Source organism: Mangifera indica, chromosome 7 (assembly GCF_011075055.1).
Source record: "Mangifera indica cultivar Alphonso chromosome 7, CATAS_Mindica_2.1, whole genome shotgun sequence".
NCBI lineage: Eukaryota > Viridiplantae > Streptophyta > Magnoliopsida > Sapindales > Anacardiaceae > Mangifera > Mangifera indica.
The window spans coordinates 1,832,613-1,846,398 of NC_058143.1; the positions used below are offsets into that span (position 1 = coordinate 1,832,613).

Consider the following 13,786-nt stretch of genomic DNA (forward strand, 5'->3'; position numbering starts at 1 on the left):
AGTTTGCTCGTAATTTCCCTTCGTTTTAAAACCTCAACCAATTAATAATGGTGACCAATCTTATCTAGATCAATGTTTGAATTCATATAAACCGTTAGATTGGATGAAATCGTAATTGAATTAGGTAAACTGCATCGAATCAATTTGATTAACTAGTTAGTTACAACAACTTGAATTGAGTCCATCTCATAAGGCATATGCACGGATTACTCTAATGTTAATTTCATCAAATTAACTAAGATATAAAATTTGTACACAATTTTGTGTCAAAAATTTCTAAATACTCATAATAATCAAATCACCTATCATTGTGCATCGAAAAATTTTTTTTCGAATCATGTATCACATATCATATATATTTTTTACGAATGATAATAATAATAAAATAAAATAATAAAAAATTTTAATTATTACATCATCGCCTTTATAATATCACAAACATCTTTAAAAGTTTAAAATTTTTCATACACACTCCTACCAATTTATCACTTCACTATGAAAATACTACGATTTGTATCGGTAAAAATGCTGATACAAACTAATATACATTCTTTTTGTATGATATGCCCACCATTTCATAACAATTTTTAATTTACTTTAAGAGTTGTATCATTTTCTATTCATATCGTATCATATTGTATAATATATACATGTATCATACGATATTAATAATTATGAAACTATAGCTTAATACTTCAGCTAATTAAGTAATGAGTTACCAAATAACCCTTGTTATATAATTAGATAACAAAAATTATTTTGCAGTTTCAAAAATAACCAAAATTTTCTGAGTGTTATCTTTTTATGTTAAAATAAATGTTAAGGAGACAACTAAATAAATATCCATTAACTCATCGAATTATTATATGTGATTTAATTATTTATTTTATTTATAATTTAAAATTATATTTTAATATGTTAGTATGCAAAATATCAATATTACTCTAAATTAGTTAGAGATTTTGTAAATAACAATATTATATATACATATTTTTAATATATAATTTAAATATACAGATAATACATCATCATATGATTGAATATTATTTTATTTTTAATTTAAAATTATTTAATCATAAATTATATATTATTTATTTATTTAAATTATATATCTAAAGTGTGTACGTATAATATTATTGTTTTGTGAAAGCAATGGATGTAAAGTCAATATCTAAAACTAAATAACTCCAAGGATAAAAGATAATTTTATTTGTAAACGACGCCGTTTCAGAAATAGGGTTAAAATGGCCGAGTTCAACCACAATGCCATTTACACGATCTCATTCACGGAGAACCCTCAAGGTTTTTGAGTCAGGTACTTCCCTCTCGCCCATTACTTCGATTGATCGAACGAATAGATGTAATACGTTTTTTTACTTGAATGGTAGGTCGAAATATAAGAAGTTTAGTGTCATTGAAGCTTGAAGAACGAATAAAAAAGAAAACTTGATTGAAAATTTTGGGTCAGTGGCAAGAACTTTTGTTAACTTTGAAATTTTAGTTTCAGAGGTTCTTTTAGCTTTGTTTTAACTCCGCTTATAGATATTCTTGGTTTTGGTTTCTTGTAGTGTTAAAATGCGAGAGATATTAGGGTATTTTATGCCTATTTGTGTGGAAAGGTGGGAATTTTTTTAATTGAGGCATTAAGTTTATTACCGAAGGAGCTTCAGGAATGGATAAAAAGGAAAATTAGAAAACTTGAAGGAAAATTGTGGATCAGTAGCAAGAACTTTTGTTAATTTTGAATTTTTAGTTTTGGAGGTTCTTGTAGCTTAGTTATAACTCCTCTTTTGGAAATTCTTGTAGTGGTAAAATTTGTGAGAAATTAGGTTATTTTATGCCTAATTTTTGTGGAAAGCTGAGATTTTTTAAATTTTTTTATAATTGAGGCATTAAGTTTATTACTGGAGAAGCTTAGGGAATGGATAAAAAGGAAAAAAAAAAAAACTTGAATGAAAATTGTGGATCAGTAGCAAGAAATTTTGTTAACTTAGAATTGTTAGTTTTGGAGGTTCTTGTAGCTTGGTTTTAACTCCTCTCATGGAAATGCTTCATTTTGGTTCCTTGTTGAGTTAAAGTGAGTGATAAATTAGGGTTTTTATGCGAAAGGTGGTTTAAAAAAAAAAATTAATTGGGGCATTGAGTATGTTGCCAAAGAAGCTTAAAGAATTAATCAAAACGGATAAAAGAAAACTTGAATGAAAATTGTGGAACAGTAGCAAGAACTTTTTTTAACTTTGAATTGTTATTTTTAGAGGTTCTTGTAGCTTAGTTTTAACTCCTCTTATGGAATGCTTGGTTTTGGTTTCTTGTAGTGTTAAAATGTGTGAGAAATTAGGGTGTTTTATGCCTAGTTTGTGTGGAAAGGTTGGATTTTTTGTAATTTCTTTAACTGGGGAATTATGTTTATTACCAAAGAAGCTTATAGATTGAATAAAAAGGAAAAAAGAAAAACTTGAACAAAAATTGTGGATCAGTTGCAAGAGCTTTTGTAAACTTTGAATTGCTAGTTATTGAGATTCTTGTAGCTAAGTTGTTAAATCTTCTCCATGAATGTTTTGTATTGGTTTCTTTTAGTTTTGAAATATTCGAAAATCATAGTGTTTTCTATGCCTAAATTGTGTAGGAAGGTGGTTTTTTTTTTTTAAAAAAAAATTGGGGCAGTAAGTTTATAACAATGAAGCTTAAAGAATACCCAGAAAAAAGACAGATTAGTAGATATAGCTGTAATTAACTTCAGATTGCTGTTTGTTGAAATTCATGTAGCTCTGTTTTTAACTCTGATTGAAATGGTTGGTTTTGGTTTCTTTTTGAGGCTTTTAGGTAACCATTTTGGTTAAGTGAAGAAAATGTATGAGAAATTAGGGTTTTGTTTATGCCTTATTTGTCCCAAAAGGTGGGGCTTTTTTGTTTTTTTATTGGGAGTAGTAAGTTGATAACAATGAAGCTTAAAGAATGAAAAGAAGGAAACTTGATTGAAATTGTGGATTAGTAGCAAGAGCTTTTGTTGACTTTGAATTGCTGGTTGTAGAGATTTTCTTAGCTTAGCTTTGGTTCTTTTAATGACTATTAGGTATTAGGGGAAGAACTTATATGAAAAATTATTGTTTCTGTTTTGGTCTAATTTGTGCTGGAAGGTGGGTTAATTTGATGTTAGTGGCACTCGGGGTTGCTGGGTACTTGCTATCTGTCTTTGGACATTTTCTGAGACCATACTAAAGATCTGAGTTGGTCTGAGAGATTATTTTTACTGGCATTTGTTGATGATATGAGTAACTCTCACTGTTTTTTTTTTTTTTTCTCTTACCCAAAAAAAAAAAAACTCTCACTTTTTTTTATTGTCAAATGTAGTTAGAGGGTTCCATAATGCTTGATTTTCTAAATGCTTGTTTTGCTGAAGTCCATATTTCCTTATCATGAATCAAGTCTTAATGCTAATTAAGCAAACTTTTTAAGATCAAAGAGAAGTAAGATTGAGGATGGTCCTGGGGAGTACTCACACTTTTTCTCTTTCTTCTTTAATTATTTAGCTGATTTCTTCAGTGGTTCTTCTGTATTTTAGTTCATTGAAGTGCAGAGGGAAAGATGGAAGTTGTTCCAAGAGAGAATGAAAATGCTTTGTCTACTGTTGGTCCGAGGCCAATGGAGTGGTCTACTGTTCCTTATAATCCTTCCCAAGCACCAGGGCCAAATGGGAAACAACGAACTTCAAGTTTGGAATCGCCAATTATGTTGTTGACAGGTCACCAGAGTGCTGTATATACTATGAAGTTCAATCCAGCTGGAACAGTAATTGCTTCAGGTTCCCATGACAGAGACATCTTTCTTTGGCATGTGCGTGGAGATTGCAAAAACTTCATGGTTCTTAAAGGGCACAAGAATGCAATTCTGGATCTTCATTGGACAACTGATGGGTCCCAGATAATATCAGCCAGCCCCGACAAAACTCTAAGGGCATGGGATGTTGAAACAGGGAAACAAATTAAAAAGATGGCTGAACACAACTCTTTCGTGAATTCTTGTTGCCTTTCTCGGAGGGGACCACCTCTTGTTGTTAGTGGATCTGATGATGGAACTGCTAAATTGTGGGATATGCGTCAGAGGGGTGCTATCCAAACATTTCCAGATAAATACCAAATCACAGCAGTCAGTTTCTCTGATGCCTCCGATAAGATCTTCACTGGTGGCATTGACAACGATGTCAAGGTTTGGGACTTGCGGAAAGGTGAAGTAACCATGACGCTTCAAGGCCATCAAGATATGATAACAGGCATGAGTTTGAGTCCTGATGGTTCTTATCTCCTGACAAACGGCATGGACTGCAAGCTCTGCATATGGGATATGCGCCCATACGCACCCCAAAACCGCTGTGTGAAGATCTTGGAAGGGCACCAGCACAACTTCGAAAAGAATTTGCTGAAATGTAGTTGGTCACCTGATGGAAGCAAGGTCACAGCTGGTAGTTCAGATCGTATGGTTTACATATGGGATACGACTTCACGGCGCATCTTGTATAAGCTCCCTGGCCATACTGGATCTGTCAATGAGTGCGTCTTCCATCCAACTGAACCCATTATTGGATCTTGCAGTAGTGATAAACAGATTTATCTTGGAGAAATCTGAAGTAGTATTTATCAACATCCCTCTAAATCAGTTTATAAAGACTCTAATTACTTCATGGTTCTGGTCTTTCCTTGCCTACTACATGGTGGGCATTTTTCAAGGGGTTGTATTTTTCATGTAGTTTCTCAGCTGAATTCAGAATCTCTAGGGACTGTGTAACACAATTTGCTGAAATGCATTCCATATTTGAATTTTGGTTGCAGAACTTTTGAATTCGGGCTCTCTTCTTATTTCTCTTTAAAATGGTAAGATGTCATGGTGTTGTTATTGGTATTCTACAATACAAAATACATATTGTATGATATGATATAATATAAATAGAAAACAGTATGTATCTTTAGGTGACTAAAACCTTAAATCTTTATTCATGGATGGGCTTTTTTCTTGCCTTGCTCTTATTGAATGTTCATTTTGCTCATTAATAATTATGTATGTTTTTCTCTACTGCCTTCTCCTACACAAACTAAGAGGATTATTTATGCTCCAGTTGAATTTGGAATATGTAAGCAATTTAAATGATTTCATTCTGAAATGAGTTGTGCTTACCTCTTTATCACAGTTGGATGGTGCAAAATGCTAGTTTATTATGTGATATTTTACCCCATGTTTTTACAGTCGGACCAGATTTTGACTTGGTTAAGGAGTTAGTCTAAGCCTTTTCCGGTCTGATTGGTTGGATAGACAGCTAAATCAATGAACTATTTAAATAAACATAATAACATTCATGGCAATCTCAAATATCAAAATATATTAATCCACTTTAAATATGTACAATAAAGAATAATAAATAAATTTAAAAAATATAAATAATCTAAAACAATAAGAATATATTAGTATTTTAAATAAATATATTAATATAAAGAGACGAGGATAGGGAAAGAGATAGGAATAGGAACGAGGATGGGAGGAAACACATGTATCTCTGTTTTTGATTTTGGAGATATTTTTCGTTCTCATCCTGTTCATTTATTCAATTCTATTAGAGAAATATTTTCCTTATTAGGGTGAGTAATTAAATTTAAACTGAAATTATCATATTTATTGACAAGACAAATTTTAATGTAACAATGTTGATGAGGTGTCCATCTCAAGCAAAATAACAATCTAAGTTCGATCCAATTCATATGACCCCAACTCTAATTCTATTAAGATTATAACTAATTTGAATAAAGAAAAAAACATTCAATAAGAATGAAATGGGAAAGATGTATATTTCAAGACAAATGTTACGAGAAGAAGAAGAAGTTTCTTTTGTCACTTCCATCCATGCCCAAATAAAGAAATAATTAATCATCATTCATTATACCATTCAAACAACAACCCAAATGCCGACATGTGGCACCACATACATTTATTCCATAAACAAATATTCTGAATCTCCAAAGCCACAAATACTGACAAAGATGCACCAAAATTTAATCAACTATGACCTTTATTTATATTGTTCTCATTCTAAGTCTCAAGAGAGAAGGGAAGAAGCAGCAGAGACAGCCGGCCGTGCGTGCCAATTTGACATTGTGCAATCCTTTGAATGTTAGTGTGAAAATTTTCTATTGGATTATTCCATGTCCATAGCCTTGGTTATATACATATAAATTATTCCATTGATATTGATATCACTCTATTTTACGGACTTTTTGCTCATCGTTCAATCGTCCTATAATGTCATTGTCTGTTTCGAATGTTTTTATCCTAGTTCGAACTTTCTTGACCAATATATAATAATATTTGTATACCCTAATATTGATTTTTTTTATCTACATCAAACTTTGACTTAATTCGATCAAACTAATAGGTTAAAAATACTAATAACGTTACGTTCATTGTTCTATTGTTGTATAATATCATTTTTTATTTCATATGTTTTTATTATAGTTCGAAATTGATTGACAAATACATCATTATACATTTGTATACTCTTGTATCGATGTTTTATTATTCGTATCTAACCTTGAGCTAATTCAACTAATTTGAACCATCAAATATATTGATAATATCAATACGAAATAATTAAAGTTATTTATATTAAATATTTACTAAACAACGTTCAACAATAAATATTTCTAGCTAATGGTATTGGTCTCAAAACCGGTTTAGATTTTAAAACAAACCGGAATAGAAGTGAATGGTAAATTACCCAAATTGCAGGCCTGAACTTACAGATTCCAAGACATCATATATATATATATATATATATATATATAAGACTGGGTAAATCCGCCACTAAATTCCAACAATGACCAAACAATAAGCAAACTTCCGAAAAACAACTAATATGGTTAAATTCATTTTCTACCCTCAGGTTATCAAATATGAACATGCAGTCCCCTTGATTGGAAATGATCAACTAGGATTACTTATGTTCGGATTTAATTAAAGTTATTTGAGCTCAAATTTGAGTTTGTATTGAAAGAATTAAATTCATGCTAAGGATTAATTGAATTCAAACAAATTTAAATATTCAAGTTTGAACTAGCTCAGATTAAATACAAAGTTAAATTATTTTTCAATTGAGTTCGAATCCCAACTTGTCAATTGGTGAAACAGATGGCTGATTGCTTTCCATACTGGAGGGGACCTTATTGTAACTCTATAATTTTAAAGGTGCAAAGTGAATAAACAATGACTTGTAGTTTGGACAGCACTGTGCACTATATAAGCACTTCTTTCCCAATTACACAATCTCACAGCAAAAAGCAATAGCACTAGAAAAGCACTCTTGCAAAATGCCCAAAAGTGCTTTTCATTTCAAGCTTCAACTTTTCCTCACTTTCATACTTCCCCAATTGTGCTTCTCAACCATCCAGTCCAGCTCCATCAATGTGTGGCCAAAACCAAGAACATTTTCCTGGCCAAATCCTCAAGCCAATCCTCTGTCTACAAGCTTCCAAATTACATCTCCGAGCCATTTCTATCTCTCCAAGGCCATTTCTTATTACTTGAACTTGATCAACACTGAGCACCATGTCCCCCTTGTGCGCCCCCGTGTCAACTTTTCCTCCTCCTCTCCTCCTCTCCAGGTAAGTGGTCCAGGAGGGGCAGATGCCCCTCCTTCACTGAATTTATATTTGTGAATTTTATTTTCATTAAATACTATAATATGAAAAACTAGAACATCCCAGTTTTTTCTTTTTTTTTGAAGAAACTTGTTGACATGACACTTTGTTAGAATATATAAATGAGTCAACAACAATTGTAAATATATTAAATAGATATATGATGCAGCATTTATTGTTATTAATGTGTGTTGAAGAATATTGTAGACATGTGATCAGACGTTTATTATGTGATTTTTGTTGGAAATTTTAAGTTTTGTTATTGTTTGATGTTTGCCCCCACTGATTTTTGAGATTTTCCGGTAATTACAGGCTCTGCATATCACTGTATATGACCTTGTTACACCACTGCAACATGGTGTTAATGAGACCTACACACTTACCGTTCCTTGTGGTGGGGGCGACGCCACGCTGGTGGCACAAACGACGTGGGGAGCCATCTGGGGACTCGAGACATTCTCACAGCTGGTGTGGGGCAGCCCTTCGCGTGTGGCAGTGGGAGTTTACGTGCTGGACATGCCACTGTTTCCACACAGAGGGCTTATGCTTGACACCTCAAGAAACTACTATGGAGTTGAGGACATCAAGAGGACTATCAGGGCAATGGGTGCAAATAAAATGAATGTGTTTCATTGGCATATCACTGACGCACATTCATTCCCTTTGGTGATTCCATCTGAGCCTGAACTTTCTGCCAAGGGCTCCTATGGTTCTGGAATGGTGTACACTCCTGATGATGTGAAGGAGATTGTTGAATTTGGTTTGTCTCATGGTGTTAGGGTTGTCCCGGAGATCGACTCCCCAGGTGAGCTTCTTCTACATACTCAATATGATAATAATGTTATCCGATCAACAACAATTATGAGCTTCGTGTTAAATTAGTAGTGGAATATGACTTGTTTTCCGTAATAACTGATCTAATAATGTTATGAGAAGCGTTGACCGACACATCGATGAAATGATTGTGGAATCGTGTTCGGAAAGAGAATTTTTGTATTTGTATAGGTGTTTGATGAATTGACAATGGAATTGTTCTGTAATTTCAGGCCACACAGGATCATGGGCAGAGGCTTATCCGGAAATTGTAACATGTGCAAACATGTTTTGGTGGCCAGCAGGAAGTGATTGGCTTGCAGCAGAACCTGGAACTGGTCATCTAAACCCGTTGAATCCGAAGACTTACCAAGTTCTAAAAAATGTAATTGCTGATGTAGTCAAGCTATTCCCAGAACAATTTTACCACGGCGGAGCCGATGAGATCATTCCTGGTTGTTGGAAAGCTGATCCGACCATCCAATCCTTCCTTTCAAACGGTGGAACACTTAGTCAAGCCCTTGAAATATTCGTCAGCTCGACCTTCCCTTTCATTGTGTCCCTCAACCGCACTGTGGTCTATTGGGAAGATGTTTTCTTGGATGACCTAATCAAGGTGAGCTCCTCATATATTCCACCTGAGCATACAATCTTACAAACATGGAACAATGGCCCAAACAACACGAAAAAACTTGTTGAAGCTGGCTACAGAGTCATTGTTTCATCCTCAGATTTCTATTATCTGGATTGTGGCCACGGCGACTTTTCTGGGAATAATAGCGAGTATAATCAGCCTCCTGGTACCGACCAAGGCAAGGGGGGATCATGGTGTGGACCCTTTAAAACTTGGCAACTGACATACAATTACGATATAACATACGGGTTGAGCGAGGAGGAGGCAAAGCTGGTGCTGGGAGGAGAAGTGGCATTGTGGTCAGAGCAGGCCGATCCAACAGTGCTGGATCCAAGGCTTTGGCCAAGGTCTTCTGCAATGGCTGAAGCATTGTGGTCAGGGAACAAGGATGAGAAAGGCGTGAAGAGATTTGCAGAGGCGACAGATCGATTGAATGAGTGGCGGTACAGAATGGTAAGAAGAGGGATTGCAGCTGAGCCAATTCAACCTCTATGGTGTGTAAGAAATCCTGGAATGTGCAACACAGTTGATCCAATATAGTCCACAACTTCATATATATATATGCACGCTTGTTGTTTGAGCTCTTTCTTTTTATAGATTATTTACACAAGTTTGTTGATTACCAAAGGAAGAAATTTTAAGTTTCAAAAAACTAAATTCTATCTGTTATTTATATTCGTTAGTAAAACTGTTAAGTTTTCTTAAAATGACTATTTTACCCTTTCAAAAGGTTTCTCATTTGCTTTGTCACTTTGTCATGCGTGTTATTGAATTGAAGGAATAAAAGGATAAGAGAGTATATGAAGTATTGCTCCAAAATAATTTTTTTTACATTCATTATTATTATTTTATTTTTATATTTGTTCGTGTCCATAATTTTCCAAAACTATCATATATCTTCTTATTGGCTGAGATTATTCATACCATATATATAAAATTAAAAATACAAAATTACGGGAATTTATAATACGTTCTGACAATTATAGATATTAATATAGGTAGATTTGAAATGAATTCGAATGAAGGTTAACTTAAGTTTAACTCTAATTTAATAATTCAAGCCGGTGATAATGTATAAGTTATTGAAAGCATTAAAGAAGAAAAAAAGTTATCAAAGATACAGAAGAAAAATTATTAAAGATAATAAAAATCACTTGAGAAAATGAATATGTTAATGATTATTTAACAAGTTTAGGGAATTTCAGCTGAACATTAAGTCAAAACCAAACTAACTTAACTTAGATCTAACGCTAATTCAAATAAAACAAAAGTAATTAGGGTAATGATTCAAAAATCGGATTGGATCAGTCGATTCGATTGGTTGAACCAGAAACTGACTCTAAGTTCGGTCCGGTTAATATAAAAAATAAGTTTTGTTATTGACTCGATCAAACCTGATAATCGGATGAACTAGTCAAAATTAAGTTTAACTGTATTTGATTTTTAAATTTTTTTGAATTTTAATAATTTTGGAATAATTTGATTATTTTTTATTTTTTTATTATTCTCTGGTTGAACCAATAGACTCATGAATTAGTGAGACAATTGATTCGATTACTACTCTAGTTTTAAAAACAATGATTGAGAGTAATTTAGAACCACCCACTTTTTTATTTTTATTTATATCTTTTGCCCGTTAGATTGGACAACTTTTCCTCTGCCCAACACCGCTCCAACGTTCGAATTTCAACTACGCCGAACTTTCAAATTTTTTCGACCGTTACTCCTTCCCCGAACCCTTTAAAATCTATTCTTCAACCTTCAGCCTCTTCACCAAAGCCGTCTCAAATCTCAGAAACGTCTTCACCATCTTCTTCTTCACTGTAAATCTCTCCGCCTCTGCAATGGGCTTCAACATCAACCCATCTTCCTCTCTCCCTCAAACACCATCCAAAAAGCATAAGATTTTGCTTGTTTCAAGCTACATCCTCCTGGCCGCAGCCTCCAGCTTCATCTTCCTCACTCTCTCCCTCCGCCTCCTCCCTTCTCTCTTCGGCTTCTTCCTCATCCTCCTCCACGTCCTCACCATCTGCGTGGCGGTCCTTGCCTGCCACGTCGCCTCCTCTGCTACCAACCGGTGGTATGCAGCCCACATGGTGGTCACTGTAGTCACTGCCATCTTTGAAGGCTCAATCTCTATACTCATCTTCACCAGCACCACCGGCTTCTTGGGATACTTGAAGTCTTATGTGAGGGAGGAAGATGGGGCTGTGATTCTGAAACTTGCTGGTGCTCTCTCTGTGCTGATCTTTTGCCTGGAATGGGTTGTGTTGACGCTGGCTTTTCTCTTGAGGTACAAGGAGTTTGTTGCAGGAACCAATGGAAGTAGGTTCCAAGAAGAGCAATCCAAGGATTGGCCTAGACCTTTCCAAGTTTATGCTTCCAATTACGCATGATGATTATAAGTCAAGATTCTGATCTCGGATCGACTTGGGGTTTCGGTTTTGTTTGATTGTTTATAAATTATTTGTTTGTTGATTCAATTTGTCTATGGATTGTTGTCTACTATGTTAATGTTATTACTCTGAGTTATTTGTTGAGACGATTTTGAACTGGGCATTGCTCAAAATCAGTTTGGATTCAATTCAATCTTATAAAATAGTACTAACTAATTAATAAATACCATAAAATAAGCAATCACGTTAAACCAAACTACACAACATCAAAGATAAGGTAGGACGAGAAAGAGAGTGTAATGCTATACCAATAAGAACAAGTACTCAATTTTGAGTATATAATTTAATATTTGAAACTCCTTATATTGAAGGACATAACCTTCATACAGAGAGCCCAAGAATTTTTTCGCAAGGAGAAAAAAGATGTAGAAACTTGGAAAGGAAAGAAGAAAGACAAATAAGAGAAATTAAAAAAATGTAGAACTCAAACCAAACCATTTGTTATTTGAATTAAATTTGAGTTTGATTCAGTTTGTAGTTAATTGGTCTTAGGGGTGTGTAAAAATGGTCCAAACCGACAAAGCAAACTAATTATTCAAAAATTAGGTTTGACTGAGGAACAATTCGATTTGATTCAGCTTGGAAAAGTTTAAAAAAATAGTTAAGAGTGAAAAAGAATGTATAAATTTCAAAAGCGCCCAGCCCTAAGTATTTATTTATTTTTTAAGTTAAACCTTTAAATTTGATTTTCTTTTATTCTCTCTGCAAAGCAGATTCTTATCAAATCTCTGCAGTTCAAAGCAGATTCGCTCTGCAATTCCAGTCATTTCTCTTCATTTTCAAATGTACACGACAGAAGTTTACACTTTTTTTTTTTAAATTCTTTCTTTTAATTCCTTCTTTGTTTGTCTAATGATAGAGAGATTCAGGAAGTAGAAACGTGTATCGTTAACCTAGTTTTAGTGTTTTTCTAATTGGTAATTTTGTTTATCTCTACAATTCAAGTCATCTCTCTCAATTCCTTGTTTGATTATCTCTGCAATTTGTCTGTTAATCCCTGCTTTTTCTAATCAGTAGGGTTTATGAATTTAGACGTGTAATTTTTTTTTAAATTCGTTTTGTGTATAAATATTTTGATGCTTGTCTATGCTCTATTTTTTTGTTTCAATTAATTGTGTTCTGTATGAGCTTATATTTGATATGTAAATTTTTATTCCATATAAATTCTCTTGGTTGAATGATTAAGATACAAACATACATACATAATTAGCTAGCTACTCTGCTCCCCTAGCTTCCATATTAAACAACTTCCATATCAATTATGAGAGATTTCTTGTAAGGGAAAACTTGAAAATGAGGAAATAAGTTTCTTCTTTCTAAAATAAACATAGCCTTAGATAATAATATTTCATGATTATTTCAAAATAAGGAAATTAGCCTCATTCAATACAAGTTATTGAGTACTTGTCAATAAAATAACAAGGCAGGAAAGCAGGGGCAAAAGAATGGTGGGGATTATTTGTACTAAATAAGGAATGGCTGATACATAGAGCACCTGAGGCAAAATCTCAATTAGGTAATAATGACTTATATGGCTATGGAATCTAATTTTTTTTTAAATCGATGTTGCTACTTTCTTATATTCGGTTTGCTTTCTTTGGTGACAAAAAGAGGGATTTGAGTCCACTTGAGAACAAAAGTGATAAGCCTTGCAGAAGTTATATAAGGTTCAGTTCTTTGTTGCCATCTTGTGGGGTCTGCTCATGATTGTAATTGTCTATTTCGTTTTTATCTATACCATATTTGTGCACTCCAACCTCAGTGCTCGTGTGATGTACTTGGATCGTTTATGTAAGCTTTTGGTGTTGCAGAATGATCTCAAAAACTGTAGTGAAATTCAACTTGTGGTGTGATTATCCTTTTCCTAAAGTCAGGTACTTAAAATGGGGAGGTTCTAATAGTGATGGTGGGTTTAAAGTACCAAGAGTTGCTCCTCTTGCAGCATAATTTGATGAGGAAGAGAAGCTTGAATCTTATGGAATAGATGACGTATGCAGTAGCATCATAAATGAAACAACTGCAACTGCAAGTGAGATAATTTGATGGAGGTAACTTTTTTTTTCCCCTTTTCTTTTGCTTTTGAATTACACTCCATATGTGTGTGTGTGTGTGTGTGTGTGTGTGTGTGTGTGTGTGTGTGTGCTTGCTTACTATAGAAGGTACAGACTGTAGGTCGACGAAGTAGTGATACAACTGGGACTCAT

The 13,786-nt window shown here is 33.8% G+C and overlaps 3 protein-coding genes and 1 long non-coding RNA gene across 5 annotated transcripts; all 4 read left to right on the forward strand.

Moving 5' to 3' along the window:
- Nucleotides 1–1,222: 1,222 nt before the first annotated feature.
- LOC123221346 (U5 small nuclear ribonucleoprotein 40 kDa protein-like) lies at nt 1,223–4,825 on the forward strand. Of its 2 annotated transcripts, XM_044644190.1 has the most exons (3): nt 1,298–1,315; nt 1,389–1,463; nt 3,563–4,825. In XM_044644190.1, the coding sequence occupies exon 3, from the start codon at nt 3,586–3,588 to the stop codon at nt 4,621–4,623; it is 1,038 nt and encodes a 345-aa protein (XP_044500125.1). In that variant the 5' UTR covers nt 1,298–1,315; nt 1,389–1,463; nt 3,563–3,585; the 3' UTR covers nt 4,624–4,825. The 2 variants fall into 2 exon arrangements, with proteins under 2 accessions (XP_044500124.1, XP_044500125.1); XM_044644189.1 differs by lacking the exon at nt 1,389–1,463 and having other exon boundaries at nt 1,223–1,315.
- Nucleotides 4,826–7,349: 2,524 nt separating this feature from the next.
- Nucleotides 7,350–9,750, forward strand: LOC123220851 (beta-hexosaminidase 2-like). The gene is made up of 3 exons (XM_044643442.1): nt 7,350–7,643; nt 7,992–8,484; nt 8,726–9,750. The coding sequence occupies exons 1-3, from the start codon at nt 7,350–7,352 to the stop codon at nt 9,664–9,666; spliced, it is 1,728 nt and encodes a 575-aa protein (XP_044499377.1). The 3' UTR covers nt 9,667–9,750.
- Nucleotides 9,751–10,877: 1,127 nt separating this feature from the next.
- LOC123220505 lies at nt 10,878–11,668 on the forward strand. Its single transcript, XM_044642745.1, has one exon. The coding sequence runs from the start codon at nt 10,971–10,973 to the stop codon at nt 11,520–11,522; it is 552 nt and encodes a 183-aa protein (XP_044498680.1). The 5' UTR covers nt 10,878–10,970; the 3' UTR covers nt 11,523–11,668.
- Nucleotides 11,669–12,635: 967 nt separating this feature from the next.
- Nucleotides 12,636–13,579, forward strand: LOC123219980. The gene is made up of 2 exons (XR_006502961.1): nt 12,636–13,456; nt 13,525–13,579. It is a non-coding gene; the product is annotated as an uncharacterized LOC123219980 (long non-coding RNA).
- The last annotated feature ends 207 nt before the right edge of the window (nt 13,580–13,786 follow it).